Genomic DNA, 24504 nt, shown 5'->3' on the forward strand with positions numbered 1-24504 from the left:
TGGAGCAAGATTCCCATACAATTATAGCCATCATTTGTTATGTGGCCCCAGTCCAGAATTTTTCGGGCCCATACTGAATGGAATTGAATGAAATCGGATTGAATCGAACTGACTGTCACAGCCGCACACGCGTCAATTGTTGTGATTAGCATGGAAATCATTACAAACACAAAATGAATGGCAAATCGGAGAATCAACAACGGCAACAAAAATAAATGTCAGGAGCAACACAAAAAAAAGATGACACAGGCGAGTTCCAAAAATAGCCAAAAGTGTCCTGAATGTTTTGCTTTAGTTTCTGGCTTTACAGGCAGAAAAAACAAATATTGAATAGAAGCCTTTGTAAGCAGAGCCAAAATTAAGGCGAGAAAAGGATATTTCTTCTGAGAATGAGTGCACCAATGTGAACTGGATGTACATATGCAATTACTTAGAGTCATGAATTTGAAAGTTTTCCGGCATTGAGATTGCATAATTAGGCCATGTCCACCCGTTTTCTTAACTGATTTTACTTTCCGTTTGACGACAATCTTGTTATCGCACAAGGTAAGGTGTTCGTTTTTCTACCAGTGTACTTACTTTGTCAAATGTGTTTTTGTGTGTCGTCTCAGATGTGTCAGTGCCAGGAAAAATCGGGATGTGGGATGTGTGCTGGAAAACGGGGGGTGGAGCAGCACACCAGACAAAAGGCAACCAGTGAAAAATCGAGTTAGGCAAAACAAATAGCAAAATAGTTTTGGACGGAACGTCGCCAGCAACATCGACATAAACAACAACAACTAAACGGAAAAAACATAAAATAAAAGTAGTGATGGGGAAATTCCCGGGGGAGGGGGGTGTACGAAGCGTAGAGTATGGGGAAAACCTCTCGATGGCTGGGCTGTTGTAAAAGTCAAGCGAAATAATATTTTCCGGGTGCCAGGCAAAGGCGGCAGCAAAGCGAGCAGGAGGCTGTAACATTACTTCAAGCGTAACATTGAAAAAAAGGACGAAGGACGAAGGACGAGGGAAAATGAGGAGAGAAAACGACAGGACGCGAACTTGCGGCCATCATTGTAGGCAATTTGCAAAAATAGCAACGATTTCTCTCCATTCCGCTGGCTATGTCTCGCTTTCCCCGAAGTTAGTTTAAAGGAAATCAAAATAAAAATCATAAAAATGCGGAGCGTGGCGCGTGGTAAGCCAGCGAAAGAGACGGCACGATGGCCGAAAGACAAGGACGACGAATGATGCTGCCTCTACTGATGCTGCTGCTTGGCACAAAAGATGAAAAGTTGTTGCTGTTTATGGCGGAAGTAGATAATGCCAAAGATGAACAAGGCGAAGGATGTCGCTGCCAGTCACAGGAGTGGGTGGTTTTTGGGAGTGAAATGAAGCTCAAGGGTCGCTGGGGTCTATAATTTCGCCATTTCAAAACAATAGTAAAAACAAACTGCAACAAAGTTTTAGCCGGCAAAGAAGTCAGAAGGAGCCAGTGAGGCGTGTGTAAGCCAAACAACTGGAGAATTAGGGAAGCGAGGCGATGGCGATGGCGATGGCGAAACGGAGCAAACGGAGAACGGAGTCGGAGAACTGGAAAAGTGGAGAACTGGAGCTGAAGAGAAAGCTTTGTCGCATTATGTCCAATTACTGTCGCAATTATGGCCAAGAGGAGCAGCTCACAAATACGGAGACCCGAAAAGGGATGGGCGATTGTCAGTTGCCAAATCGAATGTGGATATCGCATATTGTTGACACTGCGGCCATGGCCGGATCATTAATAACCCACTGGCTAATCAAGAGCAGATACATGGACAGAGATACAGCCCCTCCCCCTTCCCCTCCCCGCTTCCAATCCCAAGGACCGCCAAGTCAACTGCGGCTAATGGGATAAGCCCTTACGTGCGATAAGGCAAAGTCACCCCTGGGGAGCCAAACGAGTCATCACTCGCACTTCCACACCCACCCCTGCACTTCGAGAAAAGCCTAGGCCTTACACTTGATTAATTCATACACGATTGGCAAGGAGCTATATTTGTTTGGTCTTCTTATCTCTACTTTGGAAAATTGTTGAAGACCAAGTTAGTGTTTATAATTTTCTAATAATTTTCAATAGGTCCCTCATTAACCAGTTCATAGATCGCTGTTCTCAGTGTACTGCCCTTTCGCATCTCGATTTCGGCACGCGTCGTCGATAAAGTTCCATGACCAGAAGCACAAAACCACTGGCAAAGGAGCAGGAGGCCTCTGGCCAGGCCCATTCCTGCGCCTATTCCGGGTTCAGCTGTTTTGTCACTTATTCACAGCACATTAAACAATTTGCTTTTTACGCCGGCCAACATCATCATCGTTACACCCACTCGCCACCCACCCCTAAACACCCCCTCCCCCGAAACATCGGCTCTCTGCTGCCTAGCCAACCGCACATTTTAATTGTTCTCGTCATGAACATGTCATAAAGCAAATCAGATTAAATGCGTCACTTATTATTGTGCCCCGGCCATGGACTAGGGTCCTGGATATCAGTCTGTATACGTATGTATCGGTGTGTATGTATGTTGAAGGCTCCTCCAGTGGGCGCGTGATACATCTACATCGTACTCTGTCTGTGTGCGTGGGTGGGTGCTTGTGTGTATGTGTGTGTGCCTTTGTTAACTGCGGTCAAATGTGGCAACGCACCACGCAACCCGACGCTGGATCGGGGTATCGTTTTTATTGCATATTACCTTGTCAAACACGAAGACACACACACACACACTGCCAAACAAACACACACGCACACACACACATGCAGGGGGACAGTGGGGCAAGAGTTATTCGAGTTGCGGTTGTGGTCGTGCAGATAATGAGCAAATTAATGCCCGATGCTTGCATAATGCTGCCATTAGTGCACATCACATATCCATCACAGCGGACATTCAGCCGCAAATGAGCACTCGGAAATCACGGAGCGAATATTTTAATGGAGGAAATAAAGTAAGGATTTTTGGGAATTTAAATTATATAGCCTCTTATAAATTATCACCTCTTTGATGGATATCTAATGAGATACTCCTGAAATGGGCAAAGCTTTAAGCTTAGGGCAGTTTTCCCGAGTGTATACTTCTATTTCTACTCCCATTTCCGTTTCCGCTTCCTCGGGGCCAAATTCAACGGGCTTTGTTGCACTGTGCCGAGGAAAACTTAGTTGTTATTGCCGCTGCCTCCTGCTGGCCGGGTGCTAACTTGCATGTTAGATTGTGCGTGCAGCTTAATTAGTTGCAAACTGTTTTTCATCATCGTGAGGTCAAGAGAGTTGCTGCATGTTTAGCACACGTTGGAAAAGTGATTGAGGGGAAAAGGGGAAAGGCTTTGCGCGCTCTTCTCGTCAACAGGACGTTAAGCAAATTGACACTGAAAGCATTTAGTCGAGTTAGGGGCATTTTGAGTGCTTATCTTTTAATCGACTTGCCTTAATTCATCACCCTCGCAGAAGCACACAAGCACAAACAGAGAGTCACACTCCAGCAGACAGACAGTGGGAATCGAGACCAATATTGATTTCTAATATTTATGCAATTCCATTTTACAAATTTGCATACCAAATCCTGATTGCTAGGGGACTATGAGGCACACATACACACACATCCTGAGAGTTGCCGGTAAAAGTCAGTGGTATTTCCCCATTTTCCCCATTTCTCAATATCTCTCGCTTTCCCTTGGACTGTTTGCCCGCCGCAAACACAATGAACCGAATGGGAAACCGAATGGCAACGTGGAAAAGGTGGAAGAGCTGGAAAACCCGAAGAACTATGGTACTTGACGCGATCCGACAACAGTCGATTAGTTAGCCAGACAGACAACCGGATAGACAGTCGGACATTATGGACAGATAGTGCTTTTTGTTCACTGTAATCACAGCCAAGGTAACAACAATGGCGACTGGCAATTTTCAAAATGAAAACATAAAATAATAAATACGATTTGACAGCGCTCTGGATCTGTGCATCCAATGCTGTAAATGTATTGTGTAACCAATAGATATTCGTAGTTTTTGCGGAACTGCGATAGCTAGGCGGCGGCACTCCCGCCCACTCAGTTTCCGTTTCCTGTGTGCTTGTGCGTGTGTGTGAAGCAGAGTGTGTGCGAGCATCTACATAATCATATTATGCTTGACTGACACGACAAACCAAGCGCACAAATGTGGGTCCAACTGCATTGAGCTGGCTGAGCTGAGGAGGCGACTGCAGAGCAGAGATTCAAGTAATTTGACAGGCGACATACATTTTCGGGTGCACACACATGCACAGTTACAGCCACACGCGCATACACACATATACATATGCACTGGAGAAAAATCGTTGCACTTCTGGAATAAAGGAGAGGAAAGAAATCATCATTGAGAAGTCTACATTCATTTACTTCATTTTCTTATGTACACATTTAAAACAGTTTAAGTAATTATAAAAGCCAAATACATTTTTAGAATTGAAACAAATGCTATTCTTTAGTTATCTGATGATTCAGGTTGAAAGGCTAATCAGATTAGCTTCGATATAAACTATTCTTAATCCAAATAGTTGTAACGGGTGTTTTTTTTAGAGGTATAGAACTTTAAGTTGGCATTACTGTTCAAGATGGCGACCGATTTAACAGCTGTCAAGTGATTTATTCTCAGTTTGGTTTGGCAATTCGTCATGCGTGCTTACAAAATCCAACTCGTGCAAGAATTGAAACCAAACGATCATCAAGCAAGGCGTAGATTCGTCGAATGGGCCCAAAACGAGATTGCTGTTGTTCCCGATTTTTCATAAGCCTCCAAGATCTTGTGATTTAACACCGCTAGACTACTTTTTGTGGGGCTATGTAAAGTCATTGGTCTATGCGGATAAGCCACAAACGCTAAACCATTTGGAAGACAACATTCGCCGTGTTATTGCCGATATACGGCCAAATATTGGAAAAAGTCATTGCAAATTGGACGTCCAGATTGGACTACATCCGAGCCAGCCGTGGCGGTCATATGCCAGAAATCATATTTAAAATGTAATGCCACAAGATTATCTTTCATGTCAATAAAATTCATGTCAATCGAATAATCCATCGTTGTTTTATTGCAATTTAAAGTTCTATACCTCTAAAAAAAACACCCTATACTATGTCCACTGTTTTCTCCCAGTGTGACTGGAAGAAGAGAGGACGAGGGAAACAGCTGCGCAAATCTGTTAGCCAGTGAATTGATGAGGGGCAAAAGCGATAAAAAGGCTTTTGCATTGGTCTGAGCCTCGGAATGGGAAATGCGAAATGCTGACTGCCTGCCTGCTGCCATGATATGGGAAACTGCCCGTCCGACAGGCAGAGGGAGCGAGAGGCACGGACAGTCAGTAGGACAGACAGACAGACAGACAGACAGACAGACAGACAGACAGACAGTCAGTCAGTCAGTGGGAGAGGGACAGCGGCGAGAGGGAAAAGGGATGGCAGGCAGTTGGAGAGACAGTGCCACCTGGCAGCTGCCAAAATTGCAAAATTGAAATTGAAATGCGACTGCTGCTGCTGCTGCTGCTGCTCCACATACACATGACGATCGGGCACACGGTTGCAGCTCACAGCTCACAGCTCACAGATACACACTGGTGCATGCATAATACGCATACGCACCGTGTGCACTGCAATCGTCTGTGGCTGTCGCAAAGACAAGCCAAAGCAATTAATGTAATGAGCAGCAGCATGTCAGAGTAACACAACGTCGACGTCGACATTTTTGCACAAGAATTTTCAATCAGCAGACAACATTCATTCACACCACGAGAAAGGGCGGGATGTGGGGCTGCGAAGAGAAAGGTGAAAGCAGATAGAGCATAATGTGTAAAGGCGTCCAATGTAATTGTTTAAAACCCAGCTACTTAAGTGCACTGGGTGTGCGATGTGTGCGAGCTGTGTGTGTGTGTGTGTGTGTGTGTGTGTGTCCGTGTGCAGGCATCTCCTCCCATTCCAAACAAAAAGTCCAATCAGGCCTGCATTAATGAGGCTGTTCTGGAGGCGGAGATAGGTGCTGGGATGGTGGATCGTTGGATGGTGGAGGGGATGGTTGCGATGCAAATGCATGCATTCATTTGCATTTATGTTTTGTGCCAACTAATTTGAAGGCTCTTTGGCCGGGCAACAAAACAAAATCAGCGACGACAAGCCCCTCTTGACGAGACATGCTACCTGGGCACCAAGTGCATCTAGAGTCGCTGCAACAAAGGCGGCAAAGCTACCCCTTTTGCCACTTGCATACAATATGTGCATACTCATTAGTTTGGAGTGCTTCCATCAACACGCCAAGACACCAAGAACCAGATGAAGAAGTAGAAGACACACCATATCCACTGCGAAAAAGCAACCCCCTGTTGCCCCGTTTGAATAAACAAACCCGTTGCGCCTTCCTTTTAAGTTGCAGCTAATTGTTGTTGCTGGCGGGAGTTTAAGGCTTTCATTTCATTTTTGAAGCCCTTTTCCAGCTCATAAATTTTTTTCACATACTGCGTTCTTTATCATCATCTTTATCGTCATCTGCAGAATGGTAACGAACAGAATAACAGCCTCATCTTTCAGTCAGTCGACTTCCAATGTCAACCGGCAGGCGCTTTTGTTTGACGACGCCCCGCCTCATGAATAACTGATTAAAACCATTTTCGGTTTGAGTTTTTCTTTTAATTTTTCTCTACTCTCCTGCATTTTGTTGTCTAGCTGGGCCGGATTGAATGGCTTTGGCTTTGAATTTGGATAGCCGGCTACGCTTTCATTTATAATGGCTCCGCTCTGCGGAGCCAAAATGGACAGGAGAGTGCAATGTCACCAGTGGTGCAGTGGTGCGTTGGTGGTTTGGGTGGTGCAGCTTTGGTCTTTGAACGCGCTTCAGTCGCAGATGATAAATAGCTGCAGCGTGAGTAAGTTCCGCTGAGCCAAGAAAAAATGATGCAGCAGTCAATTTCATTTTGACTAGAACCACAAAAACTAGCTCTCTTAGGACTCAGATCACTAAGGATATTTGTAAGTTAGTTGATATAACCAATAAATCACTTAGTTTCCAATAAATTTAAACAATCTAATAATTGCATTGCCATCAATGCATATGGATAATGTATTGAATCACTAAGTGCTTAATTACTTTTTAATCGAATAGAAAGCATATCGTTTATTACAAATTAAATATTTACAAGTTTTTTCGAAGCGGGACCTTCAGCATTTTGCTTCTTGCAACGCTTTAGTTATATATTTTTCATAAACTTGAAAACAAGTTTGCCACAAGATACCTAGATGTAAATGCAGCTCCAGGCTTATCGGCAAGTTGAACGCGGAATATATCATTTTACCACCACTTTGGGTGAGTAAATATTTCATATTGCCACCCCAACCCAGTGGCTGAACCTCAAACGTTCAGTTAAAGTTTCCATTGCACTGCTGCATCAATTGTGCTGCCATAAAACTCTTTAGCCAACTATTCTGGCTCATAAATACAACATTATTCGCCAACGTAAATCGCAGCGGCAGCAGTCGTCGTCGTCGCTTGTCTGCGAGCGTCTCAATTCACTGCACATTTTGCAAATAACAATCGCATTTTTTGAATAATTCAAATCCACTTTGTTGCCCGTCTATCCTTGCCTCCTCCCATCTCCCCTCTCTTTCGCTCTGCGCATCGCCGTCTCACTCGCAGTGTCTTTGAGAACGGTCGCTGTGGCATAAGAAAAGCGCCGAGCATTTTCCGTATGTTTTTGCTTTTGTTATGGTCGCATGAAAAATGTATAGCGTACTTTTGTGCGTTTGCACACAGCACACACACATGCACTTTTATATAGAGGCACCAACACCAGTGCGCAATTAGAGCACCACCACCATCACTTCGCAGGGGCATTCAAATATTTAAGCCTTGCATTATTAATGGCAATTTTTTAGTTTCTTTATCTGCCCGCTATTAGTTCGCGTCCTTTTATGCGATTGCGAGATTTAAATTTATATTTAAATTAAAAACCAAATTGCACATCGCTGCAAGCAATGTATATTCCTCGTACATTATGCACAGCGAAAAAAAGAATAATAGTTTGTGTATGCAAAAGGTGTAACTTATGATCGCTTAAAAATAAATTTCTATTCTATTTCTCGAAATAGTTTTGGTATTTAAAATAAGCTAGATAAATTATTTCACCATTGCAATCCATTGTAAAGGTTTAAATAGCAGGTCTATTTCACTACAAAGCCATCAATAATAAAGAATATCAAAATAAATGAATACTTTTCCTGCACTTTATTATATTTTATGGTTTAATTGTCAATTGCTTTGACTAATATAAAACCGAATTCTTTTTCAATCCACATCTTTTTGCGCACCTTGACAAGTCGATTCGAGTTGGGTTTTTTGCGCAGGAAAAGTGTTTGGAATCAGCTCCACCATTATTTCCTGTGTACATATCCTTTTTTGTGAACTGCCATTTGTTGCCGTGTCCAGTCGCTGATTTCATTTAGTTGCTTGCCGGAGTGATAGAGCTCCGGAAGCTGGGAGTCGGGGAAAGGTTCGACGGGACTGACCACCCACAATTCAAAAATCAATTTTCATTTGCAAAACGATTACATTCACATTCATTCAATGTTCGTTGGTTCGCTCGCAGTTTCCCTTTTTCTGCATTTTCCTTCTTTTTTTTTTGCAGCCCAGCAAGGGTTTTCCATGTGTGTGTGTGTATGGGTGTATGGGTGTATGGGTGTGCTATCGGTTGCCTTACACTCGAATGAACTTTTATTCAATTTGCAAAGCAACCACAAGCTGCACAATAGCCGTTTTAAACACTCGAACAACCAGTCAGCGAGCGAACGGGCATTTCGTCATTCCAGCAGAAACGGCAGCCAGGAGAACCCGCCCACCGAAAAGGGCACCCGGAAAAGCCCCCTGGAAAGCGCACCCACCCCGCCATTTTCCGGAGGAGCACCTACATCAGTACATCTCGTCACTGCCATTTGCATGTCCAACTGTCTGCATTTCGCAGTCCTTCATTTGAATGCAGCGCTCGTTCTTTTGCAATTTTTCGGCTGTTGTCTTGCTGCTCCTGCCCTTGTAATCTTCCTTTGGTTTTTTTTTTTTGCCTTTTCGGATATTTAAAATCTATTTATTCATGCGTTGGCTGCAATTTTAGACCGTCAAAACAGTCATAGAATGTGTATGTGCACTCGGCCAGCGAAGCAGTCATGTTTAATATATTAGCATTGATTTTCACATTGTTCTGAAAGCCCGGCCATAATGGGGCAACTAAAGACTGACGCTCGCAAAAGTGTATAAGTGTATGTAAAAATAAAACAAATAATAAACAAAAGAATGGCGTTGGCAAAGGCGAAGGGCGATGGTGAGGGCGATGGCCAAAGGACGAAGGACTATGGAGAAAGGACATCGGCGGGAACAAAAGAATGCGCTCGTAAAACCGAGATTTAGGCCCGGCCACATTTGTGACCAAAATATATACAGAAAATATACACACAGGAAGTGTGCGGGCCACATTCCCGAAAGGAAGCAGAAGAGAAGAAAGTTGGAGATGGTGGATAGAGCTCTGCTCATTTTATGCGCTAACTGAATCAGCCCGACAACCATTAACTGAGGCCATTTTATTCAATTTGGCTGGCCCCGAAATAAAAAAGAGGAAAAGCATGGGGCTTAGGGGATGGCTGGGCGGGGCGGGGCGGGGCGGTGCGGAAACGGAAGTATGTACGCAGGTTACACAACAACAGGAGGACCAGCAAAATGGCCAGGAGATGGAAAACGGAGCTGGAGAACGGAGCTGGTGAACGTAGAATGCAGAATGGAGACGGGAACTGCTGGCTTCACTGTTACTACACTCTGCTACGTGTGACAACAATAAAAGTTTTTATTGCCGCCGCACACAGATGCGACTGGGCATCACACAAATACACAATACACGACAAAGGGGAGGAAAACCGGGGAAAAACTGGTAACTGGAAACTGGAGACAAAGAGAAATTAGCCCCCGTTTCGGGTGCGACTGCCGCATTATGCATAGAAAAATCTCTCGTACTTGCTCTTATCTCCCATAAACTTTTCAAAACACAATGGCCGAATCTCCGAAATTCAACTACTGCCACTGACAACAACAAGTCCGCAGGGTTTTCCACGCAAAGCAATGATGGGTCCAAAGGACATTCGTCCATCAGGAATAGGATAACACGAGATTCCCCAGCGACAACATCTCCTGGCCATCAGGTGACAACACTTTTGGCCTCTGCCTCATCGATTGCAAAAGATTTCAAATCTGGCGAGAATGAAGTGAAATTAATATTTATTGCAGTAGAAAGGTAGAAATTGTGATATTATGACCAACATTATTATGTTTTTTAATATATCTTAGTTTTCGATCTCTTGAGACTTCACTTGCATATTTTGTTTGAAAAGTGTAGTAAAACCGCTTATTATAAATGGTAGCTTAAAACCAAACCACTTCATGAGCGGCTAACCCATTTAATTAAAACTAATTCCCCCACGATTTCACTTGTCACCTGAGATTAGAGCCACAAGAGACTCAGGTGACAAGACCCTCCTCAGGTGTAACACCTTTTAAGGCAGTTGGGGAATATTTACATAATGCCCAGACCTCTGAATCGTGGATTTAATTTCCGCTAATTCCACATTCTTTGTTTGTTAATTATGCTGCAGTTATAAATCATTATGTAAAATATCATTCACAGTAATCAAATTACTCACAGATATGGCTTAAACATAAGTGCTGTAAGTTTGAAACGAAAGTATCAAAATTTTTGCAAAGAAACCATCTAAATCAAGAAAAGCTCAAATTTACCAGCCAAATTTGAATACATAAATATGCGTAGGTACCTTAATTTACATTGTTTTTATGAGCTCCAATTTTGCATAAGCAATTCGCGGTTTCTTGTAAAAATAAAACAGAATTTCGGTGAAATGTAATTACAATAGTTGTAAAAATCGTAGGGATTCTTTCTTAGAACAATAATAATTGAATAATTGTTATTCAACCGGATGCCTGTGCAACTAAGTAGGATTGGAAAATTCAACTCTTATATGATATTTGGAAATAGTTTGAGAAGTGGAGCTTGGGTGCGCTTGATATAGCACAGGTTTTCGGGGGATTTTCCTCCACTTTGATCTTTGCCAAATGACGCGCCGTTGCTTTTAGCGCTTTTTCGTTAGCTTTTCCAGCTGCTGCTGCTGCTGCTGCTGATGACGCTTACAAATGATGAGAATTTGAGCAGCGTTTTGTCCATCTGAGTTGGCCGCTCTCAAGTGGCCGCCTACGTGTGCCACATGCACAATGGAACGGAAGTCCTGCCACCCGGAATCCTCAGAGTCTTTGTTTTTGAAAAATTGTCTACTTCATTTGGGTTGCCCCAAACGAGAATGGCCATGAAATATAACAGTACTCATTATGTTGGGATTACGATGCAATCAACGCAGAAAAAAGTGTCAGTCAAATAAATCACTCGCCAAACATGAGGAATGGAGCGTCTGCAGGGGCGGATCTCTTTCCAACTGAAGTGAAGTGAAGTGGATTGGGTGGGGGTTGGGTATCGTTTGGGGTCTGGCTCTTCTTTTTCGGCCGCCTTGACAGCCGGAGAAAAAATATAAAAGAAGAATGAAAATATATTTCGGGTTTTCCAGGCCAGGCGCAATGTCAACATCAACAGTTTCAACATTTTGCCGCTGTGTGTGTGTGCCCGTTTCAGGGGTGTTTCAGGGGGCTGAGGGTTCCGTTTCAGGGCCGGAGTGACAAAGGGGGCATAAAAACGAAAGCGTAGTTGAAACTGACAGCAACGATGATGCCAGGGGAAGCGGCTAGAGAGCGGGAAAGGCGGGAAAATCGGCCACTGTGGGGAAAAGCCAGCGGTTGAGGCTGTCACACTGTTTGCTCCCGGAAAAGCAGAAGCCCATTCCACTCAAAGCCTGACTTTTTGGGGGAGTGGCATTCGAGCCAACTGAGTGGCAAATTTTTTTTAATTATTCAGTGGCTAGCTGAGAGGTTAGATTTCTACGAAACCGAAAAAAACGCAGTTCGGATTGACAGACCAGCGGAGTGGGAGTAGAGTTTAATCGATTTGCATGACTGAATCTTAAGAAACCAATTTAAATATTAAATTAGACACTTTCCGAGATCATGGGAAAGTCTATCAATCATTGTCTAGCCATACAAGTTGGAATACTTATCGTTGTGGATTTAAGATGATAAGGTTTTTCGAACGCCATTAATGGCGCCTAAATAATTTATAAAACAACAAGCAGTACATATACTCCATTAAAAATTAAAAGTGTCTAACAATGTATTTTAGACATGCCAGCGGTATAACAAATGTTTATTCTATATTTTTCTCATTTTACAAGTTGAGTTGCAATATTCTTTGTTAATATGTAATGACAAAATTCTCTCCTCTAATTTAACCCCGATTTAAGTAACTAAACGTTGTTTGCAATATAAAATAGCAAAAACCCCCATCCGCTGGCTTTCCTCCTCTGAAATGAGGATCCATTTTGGCCGCTGCGTAAGCTAACCCTAAGCTCCATTTATAATGCTCCTTGCACTCTGTAATCCGTGACCGCGATAATCGCCTCTGGTCCGGCATAAAACTCTATTTCCAACAATTTGCCCCGACGACCAGCAACAATGGCACAACAAATGAGCATGCGATTTGCTTGTGTCAGCGGAGGTCCAGCGGTTTCGGTGTGATGGTACAGTGGAGCCCCGCAGCATCGACATTGGGTCGGGACCACAAGTTCCCTGGGATTCTCTGGGTGGCCAGAGCTTATCTCTGTTTCATTACAGTTATTGTCGTTGTCATCAGTTTGCCATGTGCCACAATGTTGCACAGAAGCCAACTTCAACTGCAACTGCGACTGTGAATGCGGCTACCGTTTGCCACCCCATTTTTGCCAGGATTTTCCTTCAGTTTTCCACCCAAACCCGTTCTTCAGCTGTTTCCACTTCTTAGCTGAACAACAACAAGGGCCACACTTCCGCTGGCTGCTTGAAATAAAAACTTGCTTGATTCACACACAAAAGGGGAGGGTTTGGGTTGAGAAAATTGCACTGCACCACCGCAACAAAAGCTCCACACACACACACACACGCACATAGACTCGCCCAGCGACACACAAAAACGCAAGTACAACATCTAAATGCAATGCCATAAAAAAATGCAAAAACGCAGTTTCCGTGCAAAACAAAAATAGCGAAAAAAGCAGCTATACAAAAAAGAAATGCTCGTACATAATATAAGTGTAAGCGTCGATTTGGGGGCGTTTTGCGGGGGCGTGGCACTGCCAGCTTCACACTTGAACACGTACAGAGCCCGCGGCATTCGACGTCTTTGACTTGCCAATGCCAAATCCACCCACAACCACCCACAGGCCACCCACCAGGCTCTCCCTCACATAAAGCGAGCGCTTAAAAGTATGCTACAGGATTTGGCATTTGCTTAAAAGCTGTTTCGACCGATTCGTAGGGATTATTTGATTGCGAGGCGTTTGCATAAATTGATTCTAAAGCGGCAGAAGCAGAAGCAGAAGCAGCAGTAGCAGCAGCTGCACTTCTAAACTCTTCTTCTCCTGGTCCGCCTGCCAGTTGGGTCTGATTTATTACACTCGTTTCAAACATTGCGGTTGCTGGCCGGCAAATGGACAATGCCCTGTGCCGCCTGCCTAATGCGAAATTCGTTAAATAATAAATAAATATAATGAAATATATGTGTGGGCTGTGGACGGAGCTGTGTGCATGTCTGGCTGTCTCCTGGTTAGGCATAAATTCGTTTTATCTGGAGCCGCAAAACGAAAATTGCATCAAAACAAAGGTTTTCTCTACACTTGGCGAAAAGGGTTCTGCCATTTAAAGCTAGCTAAAATAGCTGCTGCCTGTGCTGCACTGGAAAACTAATGGTTGTGAGATGTAATTAAACAAACATGATGGGGAACAATATATTAAAGGATGTCTCTGAATGTAATGAAGTTGTGCAATCGCTGTTAAAACAGTCTGACAATTTGCAACAACATATTTCAAAAGTTCGGAAAAATTATATTTCTTTCTATTAAGCTTTCTTTTAATAAGGTTCATATTATAAGCAATAAAAAATTACATTCTTGCTCAATTCTCCCTGTTTTTAAGGTACTTACAAGCTTGAAGGTAAATTAAAGATATTAAATATTGCGAATATGTTTTGAAACTTTTTTCTTGTGTATGCCTACCCCTTCCGTCGCCCCCGCCAGCACCATTGGGTCAACAGTTTCGGTAGCTGTTTGGCGGTGACGTTTTTGTATAATTAATTTTTCTTGTTCAGTGGTTTTGTACAATCAACATTCGATGTAAAAACATTGCAAACAACTGCCACGCATACAGGCGCACTTAAAGCGGACTCCCACACGCACACACACATATGCACAGATGCCATACATGCACAGAATGCCACCGCAGGACAACGAGCAACAACAAGCTGCTGCTGCACTCTTGGGTCCAGGACCAGGTCCTCCGCCACGTCCTCATGCTCGTCCTCGTCCTCGTCCTCGAATTCGTCCTGGCTGCTTGCATATGCATGCGAAAATGTTAAAGCAAATAAGAAAGAGTGTGAAAACGAGCAGCTTGCCATGTAAACAAGTAAACCAATAAGTGCATTGGTGTGTATAAAAAGGATATACACGACGAGCACCGAACCCTTCGAGTGTGTGGCTTTAAAAACTGACCAACTAAATCCCCGGTCTCAGTTGCAGCTTCACTGCAGCTAAGCTCGTCCTCAGCAAAAAAATACGCCCACGAAAATGGGCAAAATAAAACTGATTCGATCCCGAATATAAAAAACAAATTGTTTAATGAATTACTCGCGCTCGTGTTGCCTTTTCTTGTTGTTGTTTGCACAATTTGTTTACGCAACGCGTGACGCTTAAATGCTAAATAATGCAAATGTAAATGCGCTGGCATTGTTTGAGTTCGCATTTATTTGTCCTTCCCGCTCGCTGCCTTCTGTATCCCTGCAATCCCTTTTTTCCTCATAAGCTGGTAATTATGGCACGGCTTCAGCGAATCCTTACGCTGCGGCACAACACGCTAAATGAAAGTCCCCCAAAATCAGCAGAGATTTTGTTTATGCATTTCACGGCATTCTGAACTTAATTGCTTTGCTTCTCTGATTTTGTATTCATTGATGTTTGCTCTCTGATTGGATGATTTTAAGATTTCCCAACCGCCAAGGATTTCGAAATATAGAAAGTGCTTCGAGCTTGCGTTATAAAGAGCATTCAGTTGTCGTGTATTTAGACAATCGAAATTCCCCCGACCGATTTTGTATTAATTTTCTTCGTCATCGTTCGGCAATAAACATGAAGCAAAATTAACATATTTTCGCTGGTTTTCGTTGCTTTTGTTTTTCTTCGTTTTTGTTTGCACTCTGATCGATTTGTGCCGCGTAACTAACGAGGAAAAGCCAAAGGCAAAGGAAAAGGCGCCGCCCCTCCCAATTTTGGGCAACTTTACAATTGGTCAGGGCTTAAGGCGTGGAACATTTTCAAGTGAATCCCCTCACCCGAATTGCGGCTCTAACTTATGATTCGCGAAAAAATTACATTAGAATTGCAAATTGCCGGCGGTGGCATTCAACATGGCTAAATAAAAGTTGTGTCTCTCCGCCCATGGGTGGAGTCATATGCTGGAAGGGGGCGTGGCAGGGGGTGCTGCCGACAACAAACAAACTCAAACATTTATGACAATAACTTCTTAAATGCTTTGTTCTTGCCGCTGTCGTCGGGCTCTCGAAGTGGATTCCGCCCCGAAGACCAGAGATCCCAGCCTCGAAAGTCCCCCGAAAGTTATATAACGACCGGCTGGATCCTTGGCTTTTTCAGGTCCAGCATTTCGGCGTTGAATTGAATTACTTTTGCGCCAGTTGAAATTTCAATTGGCAGAGGGGCAAAGGAGGAAGGAGGAAGAAGACATGGCACATGTGCAGCCATATGCAATGCACTGGCCGGAAACGGAAATGCACGCTGCCATTTTAGCATGCCGCCCGCACACACACAAACTCACAAGAGTGAGAGAGGGAGACTGGGAAAGCGAGAGAGAGAAAGCGAGAGAGGAAGCGGGGCATACAAATGAGGCGTTGAATAATTGAAGACATAAATTCGCACTTGCACATACTGAAAAAATATAAGAGAGAAGCTTTTTATTGTTGCCGGCTCTTGGCTCTTGGCTTCCGCTGGGCGCTGGCACTGGATATTTTTCCCCATTTTCCCAGCCTGCCCAATTCACTTTTTATTCTTATGTATTTTGCATTGCTCGCTCCCCGGCAGCATGTTTAATTCCCAATCTCGGGCGCAGCTCGCCGACCAGGCCACCTTTGCACTCGAGAGCGCAGTGGGTGGCCAAGGCTCCCCACTTTCCCCACTTAGCCCACCTACTCCACTTACCCTCTACCCCCGCCAGCCAGCAGCTCAGTGACCCACGGAAGGAACAGCAAGGCAGCAGCAGTAGCGGTGGAGAGTTGCTCGTTTAACTTTCATGAAATTATAATTTGCTTTGTAATTCGAGCATCCTTAGCAGCGATGACGGGCCAGCCAGCCAGCCAGCCAGCCAGGAGCAAAGGGAGCATCAGAACCTTCCCAAGGACCCAGAACCCAGAAGCCAGAACCCAGAACACAGGAGCCAGAACAGAAACCAGCACTCAGTAGCCAGAAAAGCATATAACTACACATTGAAAATATTTTAATTAACGAAAATTGTTCTGCAAGTTGTTTTATATGGCCGTGGAGCAACTTTAACTGCTGCCCAAAAAAGCCAGATTGGAATAGAATGAAAGAAAGGTCCCTGGGAGTGAACTACCCTCTCGCTGAGAAAACCAATCCCATTAGAAATCTCAATCCCACTCGCAAGTCTCTGCAAAAATATTGAGCAGCTGCTTCCATTCTTGGAATGGCACACACACATATACACACACGCACATATACATATAAGACTGGTTGGAGGAGTACATATATCTTACTTATGCTCGCAAAGATTAAAAGTTCTTCAGTGCAAGTTCTTGCCTAAGCTGTAACATCTTTGTATGGCCCCAATAGACCCCCTTAACCCGCCATCTTCCTTTTGATTTCATTTTTTTTTTATATATTTTTTTGTTGCTGCTGCCTTTTTTGTGTATAACCCGCTCAAGTTGTTTGGCCTGCCGCAAAATGGCAAAATGTGTGTGTGCGCCTTTGGGTCGAGCTGGCGAACCTTTTCAAATCCGAAATCGATATTAATTAAATTTTAGTAGCTCACACGAAGAGCGCTGAGCTCAAGAACTCGGAGGCAAAGTAAAAAAAGTGACAAAGTTTTTGCGGCCAGCTTATTAAAAGTGATGACAAGCTGTGGCTGTGGCTGTGGCCGAAAAGAAAACTGTGTCTGTGTGCGAGAACTGCTTTCATTAGGGTTATAATGGAGATTGACGTCGCTTAAAATGCAAGTTTATCTTTCGGCATGGCCAGGCAAAGCAAACTTTGCTTGTCCAGCAAATTGATAAGTGGGATAATCCCGGGCACGAAACTAATTTGGAAATGCTTAAAACACTCACCGAGCTGTGATGTAATGATGTGGGAAATATTAGATAGCAGGTCAATCCAATCAAATTATATGGGAGCCGGCCAACAAAGGAGGGTTTATGTAAATCTTAACTCTTTTGTGCTCTGCCCCGACCTTTGTGCTGACCTTCTCGAGTGTAAGCTGGTGTCATAGTGCGTGCCATTGGGTTTTGAGCCATTTCATTTGCCTTTTTCCATTAATAGTTGATCTACTAAGCCCGAGGCAGCAGCTATGCAAACCCGCTTTTCATCATTCGCCATTAGCCATTTGCCATTCCCTCTATTTGCATCCACGTATCTGCAGCTGTTTCTGTTTCTGCTTCTGTATCTATATCTTTCGCCGCATCTCTCCCTCCGATTTCACAACTCTCTACACAGCAATTTAATATTCATACTTGCGTTCCAGTCGTGCAGCTAATGTTGGGGTTTGGTTTCTGTTTCTGTTTCGGCTTCGGTTTTGCCACACTCTCGTTGCTGCTGCTTTGGCATAACAAATCAAGTTGCGGATTATAAATGGAATCCTTTTTTAATTGAAATATATATCCTGGGCCCGACTCGCACGAGTGCGGCTCATTAATGTGCCACTCGACCATTCCAGTCCCCGGCGCCTCGTTCCGCCCTCCTTTGTCTCTCAATCGCTTCGATTGATGCGTTTTTGATTGCAAGTTTACCACAAACAGATCGTTCGAACGCAAGGCTGTACGAGTATGTGTGACACAGTTGCGGTTGAAATGATAGCGTTTGCCCCAAAAACAACATGTCGCATTGTTAATTAAATCGGTATATTTTTGAAATTGGGCAGTGACTTATTTGGTTTAATTTGTGCTGTTTGCAGTAGTTTATTCCGTTTAAACTAGTTTTAAAGCATTTTAGCGAAGCAAAGATAATAATATGTGAAAGACAACTCTCCGTTTTGCTAGTTACTATCCAGTTTTATAACTTTTACCGCAGCTGTGTGCACATAGTGTGTGTGTGTGTGTTAGCAAAGGAATTGAGTGGTTTGGTGTTGGGCATTACTCATACGCAGCGTGTGTCGGTAGCAAAAAGCAACTTAAATTCTACTTACAGCCAAATATGTAATAAATACGAGCTTAAAAAAGTTTATCTATATTTCAACCGCACGCAGTCATGTGCTTACACATACCCACACACACTCTCACACACACAAGCACATCGGTGGGGATTGTACATAAGAACTCGATGCTGTTTTTTTGCTGTCGCCCGGCGAAAGTTTTTTGAAAGATGTCCCACCCCCGGGATACTCCCAGCATCACATCGCATAGCATCGCACACGTCCAGCTCGGGAAAAGTTCACTTTTTCCACAACTCGCCCCCAACTACGAGCATATCTGCTGGGGCTTTTTTCGCTGTGGCACAAACGAAAAATAAGTAACTGCCGAGTGCAGCGGACAGACTATCATTAGATGTATGACTATTCAGTTGCAGCTTTAAAGCGACGGAGTGTGCGGCTCTCTTGCCATTCATTCTGGCATTTTTGAAGAGCGTCGGCTGTCCTGAGTCGGGAATCGTCCTTTTTCATTTCAATTTGCCAGGCTGTGGCGGCTACAGCCACCAAAAACCAAATCCTGACAAGCCCGACGCCGTATAAATTGTCGCAATCAAGCAGGCATACAAAAGCGGGAAACCCAAAAAACGGAGCGGGTATGAATCCGAATCCGAATCCGAGTCCGAGGAAAAAAGTCCGACGGAGAATCGAGAAAACCGCCAGCAAGATGAATTACTGCAAATTATCCAGTTAGAACTTCGGGGACTTTGAAACAAAACCAAAGGCGTCCAAAGGCAGGATAAAGCGGTTCGCAGACGGACGCAGAAGGGTGGGAATTGCTGACGATTTAACGAGTGGCCGGGCAGAGCTTCATCCATCCGTTCCGGCATTAATATACGGGTGTCTATACTCGTAGAATGTGCATTCCCGGATTCCGGCAAAGTGGAGCGTTCTCCACGAAATCGCTAACAATCACGATTGTTCGCATAACCGCAAGTCCTTCGCTTCTGCAACTTTCGGAATAAGCCCAAATCATTATGCACTTTTCGCTCCCACCAACTGAACTATAAACTTTAAGCTACATTTCAAGGAAACAGCCCGTTTAAGCTGCTTATGTTCAGTTGCTGGCTGTTTTGGTGCCATTCAAACATCTAATCAGGCATTATTCCTTTATTCTTTACTTTACAGCTTTAAATTAAAACAATGGATATTCACAGCTCGAAAGAAATAAGAATATTGCAGACTCTTGATTAAAAGTGTATTGTCTAACCAACTGCGAAGATAATGGTTTCCGCTAACTGTGGAAATATGACTTTAACCTTTTCCCGTTTCCAGCCTGCTTATATATTTTTATTTTGTTTCGCCCGGTCACTGCCTAATTCTCGTGGGGCGGGAACTCAAATAAAAATCACCCGCAGCACTCTTTGTCGGCCACATTCATTAATGTCAACGGCAGTCGCCTCGTCTAGGACTCACTGTAAGCACATAATGTGCCACAGAACGCATAAAATACATACATCCGTACATACATACAGGCGCGTACATATACAGATGTCTGACACTGTAGTCATCGTCTGAGTTTCAGTAGTCTGCCCGCTGTTTTATATAACGATTACGATAATGAAGCGTCGCCGTTTCCACTGAGCGCAGCATTTTTGTACACAAAATGAGCCAAATGAATGGCCCGGCTTTTGGGCGGTTCGATGGGTGGTGGGCGGTGGGCGGTTGAGCTTCAAGGGGGAAGGGGTAGGTGGAGTTGGATGGAGTGAAGTGGCGGTACAGCAGCAACGTCTGTCGTTGATGGCTTTTTGAAGTTCTCCGCGATGGCAGGCGGCGCAATGATTGGGGATTATGACGAATTAATGAATTCAGATTTAAATAAAATTACGCGCGCCTGCTTGTTAGTGGCACACACATTTACATACATTTGCGGCCAAGATAATAGCACTTTTGGCTTCAGTTAATTGCTAAAGTTAGTCCATTATCTCGGCACCCTAGGGTTGATTTTAAACACATCATCAATGAAGCCTAGTACAAGAACTCAAAATTTCTCAATTTCCAATAGAACGTAGAGCAAATACTTTTTATATTGTACTATCTTATATTTTTTTTTTAGCAAAATGTAGAGATTTGCTATTATTTTAGCGGCAGGTGTAACCCACATTACATACATACATATCGAGTGCCGCCCACCTTTTGTTGCTGTTCATTTAACGTTTGCTAATAGAATTAAAGTTTGCGGTTGCCCGATGAGCAATGGGAGTGGAAAAATCGAGGAAACCGGGGAAATCGGAAAATGGGCGGCATAATGAGCTGGCCACCGATCCAGGGGCAGTGTAATTATGACAGCTATCGGTGGGGCAGAGGGGCCATTTTGCCATTTTGCCATTTGGCCATTTGGCAATCGATGGGCGGACATTAACAACAGGCCGCAATTGGAGCGCAGTGTTCGCTTTTCCAGTTTTGCCCGCTTAATTAACAACAACAATTGCAATTGTGCTGCCCCGCTTGCCCTGCTCTGCTGCCACGCCCCCATCCGCTGTCCTGCAGTCCTGTGGCACACCGCCCCTTATCCTTGCAGCACCTGAGCTGGCAATTTTTGTGTCATTTGGCGCGTGTAACCTTCGCCGTTCGTTTGTATTGTGTTGCGGCATTGTTGTTGATTGTTAATTGAAAAACAATGTTGTAGCTGGTTGCATCGGCGGCTGCACTTGAAGAGCTGCGAATTGCGAGGCGCGAACAACAGCTACACTGCGCGGAAAAACCGCGGTTAATACAATGTCTTATTGAAATCTGAAATCGTAATCGTATAAGATTTTACATTGCATATTCAGCAATATAAAGTTTGTGTAGTTAAGTACATATAATAGAAAGTATAAATATATTATCCAAACTATTAGACAGTAAGTATTTTAAGTAAAATAGTAATTTTATATTAATGCAAAGCTTAGTCTGAGTAGGAAAAGAATATCTATATACCAACTCCTCAAAAATATCTGAACTTACTAGTTTACTTATCAACTGGAAATCATCTTAGCACTGTGATTAAATTTCAGAAAGTTTTTTATGCCGCTTGGTGTTGATCAACTTTTAATTCAAAACTGAATTGCGATAAAAGCCGTTTCCATGGAAGTTAATAAATCGAATTCAAAGCACTCGGATCCAATGAAAACTCGCTTTTTTCCCGTGCAGCCTCAGAAGCTGCAGAGTTTTCCAGCGGCGGGGTGTGCGGAAAACTGCGGCGCAAGCTTAATTAATTTTTATAAGGCCGCCTTCGCTGGCATCGCGGCTGCATTTTAATTACAGTGCACAGGAGTTGCGAGTTGCCTTAAGCGCATTGATTAAGCTTAATCAATGGCCCATAAGCAGGCAGTCAGGCAGGAGAAGATTGGCCAAGACGAGGGTAGGTCGGTCGGTGGCATCCGAGGTCAGCTTGCAGCTCATTAAAGGCCGCATCGCAACTTTGACAAGAAGTGTGCAATTAGCAGTTGGGCGAGCAAGCTGCGAGCAGCGAGATGCTGCGAGATGGCAAAGTTGTCACATTATAATATTGAGTGGCGCACGAGACGTCCTGGCCCTTGAGTTTGGGCAAAGGATTCAAAGAAGTCAAAGCAAACGAGGCGCCTCACCAAGACATCGGTTTTGTGGCAGTATGGGCCATAACCTTTAATATATTCAGCATAATACTTCTTATATATGCTAATTGGAGAGACTTTGGTAAATTTACGGTGACAAGTGAAGAATGCGAACATTTCTAAAGGACCAAATGTACGGGTGATTGGCTATCTAATATGCTATGTTAACTGAGCATCTATTTAGCCATTGGTTTTAGCTTTGGACACAAGCAACCAAAAGCACCAAGCATATTAGACAAATTCCAATTAGGCAGTATCAATAAGTACCTTAATTAAGGCCCAATAATATATTATGAATATAAATATCTCATGCTGTTGTCTGAATTCGAAATTCATTTGATATCTGCCATCTATCATTAATGCCTCAATTTAACAACAGCACAATTCCCGTTGACCAATGCAATTGAGCCGCAATCTGATTGTGATGGCCAATTTAGCAGCACATTCGCTGCATTCATTGGCTGTCTCAATTAAAATATCAAATGACAGTCGGTCAATCAGTCAGTCAGTCAGTCAGTCAGTCAGTCAGTTAGTCGGTTAGTCACTTGGGCAGTTCATCATTCCCTCGTGTCCATTTAGCGGGTCTGTAATGAGCCAGTCAGCCAGTGGAAAGTCAGCGCAGTTGGTTAGTTAGTTAGTGCGCTGGTTTGACAGTCAACTATCATTATAAGTTCTTTTGCGCCATAATGGGTAAAAGTTTTGCGCCCCCTCCAAAGCGGTGGGCGTTCGGGGGGGGCGGCTGCTCGGTTGGGTCAGTACTCTCATACATACTCTGTGTATGTGTGTGTGTGTGTGTGTGTTGGCCATTGTGCGCACTCACTTTGCAATTAGCAGCAGTTTTGTCTGCTGCGAACATTTATTCAGGCCATTAATTGAGTTGCCCGCACCGAGGAGGCAAACTTCGAATGCTTATGCACCAACTGAAACAAAGAAGCGAACAAGTGCAGCAAAGTCGCGGCAAACTGGCTGGCAAATGAAAAATGGCCAGATCTTAGCATTGCAAAAGGGAGTCTTATAAAAATGTTTGTGTTCTCGTACTTACCAACATACCAATACAACTTTCAACGTTCGTGGGGAGCGAACAATAAATCGAAAATTCCACACAGACTAATAGTACAAAAACATTTCAGCAAATAAATCAATCTGCTATATTTTCAACTTGTCTAACGAGTCCACACCTTTTATTTCACTCTTTTCAGATCGAGGATGCAATGTTGATGTTCGATAAGCAGACCAATCGGCACAGAGGTGAGTCCTTCTTATCGCTATCCATATCGCTTTCGCTGGCGGAGCGCAACAATGCCGCAAAACATTTGCGGCCCATTTCCGTGCCGTAACGAGCCGGAAGTGCGGAGCTTAGCAAATGCACAGAACACTCAAACACTCAAACACTCGAATAGCCTGCCTCACTTACACAATGTCAATGTATCATGCATGGCAGGATGCTCATAAGCAAAGGGCTAATACAGTTTTAAAACGTTGTCGGGGCATTAAAATGGACGGGCTACAGGATGTAGAAGGACCCGAAAAGATTACCTGCCAATGCAACCGGATATAAGGGCCATAAGAGACGGGCCATCCTCTTACGCCAGTGGATGGTTGTTGCCGTGTGGGTGGCAGTGGGCGGTGGGTGCTCCGTGCTGGGTGGCTCATACATAGATAGGTGGCAAGTGGGCGGTGCAGGCGAGCGAGGTCAGCAGCTGAGGTGCGCTGGCCGGCAGAAGGCTTAAATCTCCAGTGTACATCCGCTACACGAACTTGTAGCGCACGACTGCGTCCATTGCGTTTGTCCAGCTGTCCGTCCGGATTCCGAGCGCTTGTCAGAATGTCCGGCTTGCCCTGCACTGTCAGAAAAGTCGGGCGTCATTACAAATCAGCTCCTGAAACCGGAACAAATGTATTTAACTTTCTTTGGTATTTCTGAGTCATAACAACTACTAAACGTGGAAATTAAATAGCTTGATGAACTTAATGTGAACGAAACACATTTTATTTAAAAAAATACAACTTTAAACAAACTCAAAAGAAATATGCAGTTAACAAGCCCTTTTCTGTGGTCTTAATTTTTTTAATCATGTAAATTCTTGAGTGGATATTTCACTGTAACATATTTTTGTGGCTTTTCCCCCAGTGCCTGTCCATTTTGGGTCCTGTTGTGTCCTTCGTAGCCTTGTCGTTGTCAATTTTGCCTATTAAAGTTTTAAATGACGCCCCGAATTTCGCATTGCGACCGGGTCTCCAATCCCATTGACATGTCCCTCTGGCAGGAAAGAGGAGTCCTATCGGGAATCGGGCTACAACCTGAGA

The 24504-nt window shown here is 43.8% G+C and overlaps 1 protein-coding gene across 8 annotated transcripts in view; it reads left to right on the top strand.

Moving 5' to 3' along the window:
• LOC120447472 (RNA-binding protein Musashi homolog Rbp6) overlaps nucleotides 1-24504 on the top strand; it is a 176639-nt gene that overhangs the window by 127896 nt on the left and 24239 nt on the right. For all 8 annotated transcript variants that reach the window (XR_005616053.2, XM_039628865.2, XM_039628866.2 and 5 more), the window contains one exon: nucleotides 23397-23445. Coding sequence is in view for 7 of the 8 variants with exons in the window: in XM_039628865.2 (XP_039484799.1) it covers nucleotides 23397-23445 (49 nt within the window). In the remaining variant the exon portion in view is untranslated. The remainder of the gene's footprint in view (nucleotides 1-23396; nucleotides 23446-24504) is intronic.

The sequence above is a fragment of the Drosophila santomea genome, chromosome 3L (genome assembly GCF_016746245.2).
Source record: "Drosophila santomea strain STO CAGO 1482 chromosome 3L, Prin_Dsan_1.1, whole genome shotgun sequence".
NCBI lineage: Eukaryota > Metazoa > Arthropoda > Insecta > Diptera > Drosophilidae > Drosophila > Drosophila santomea.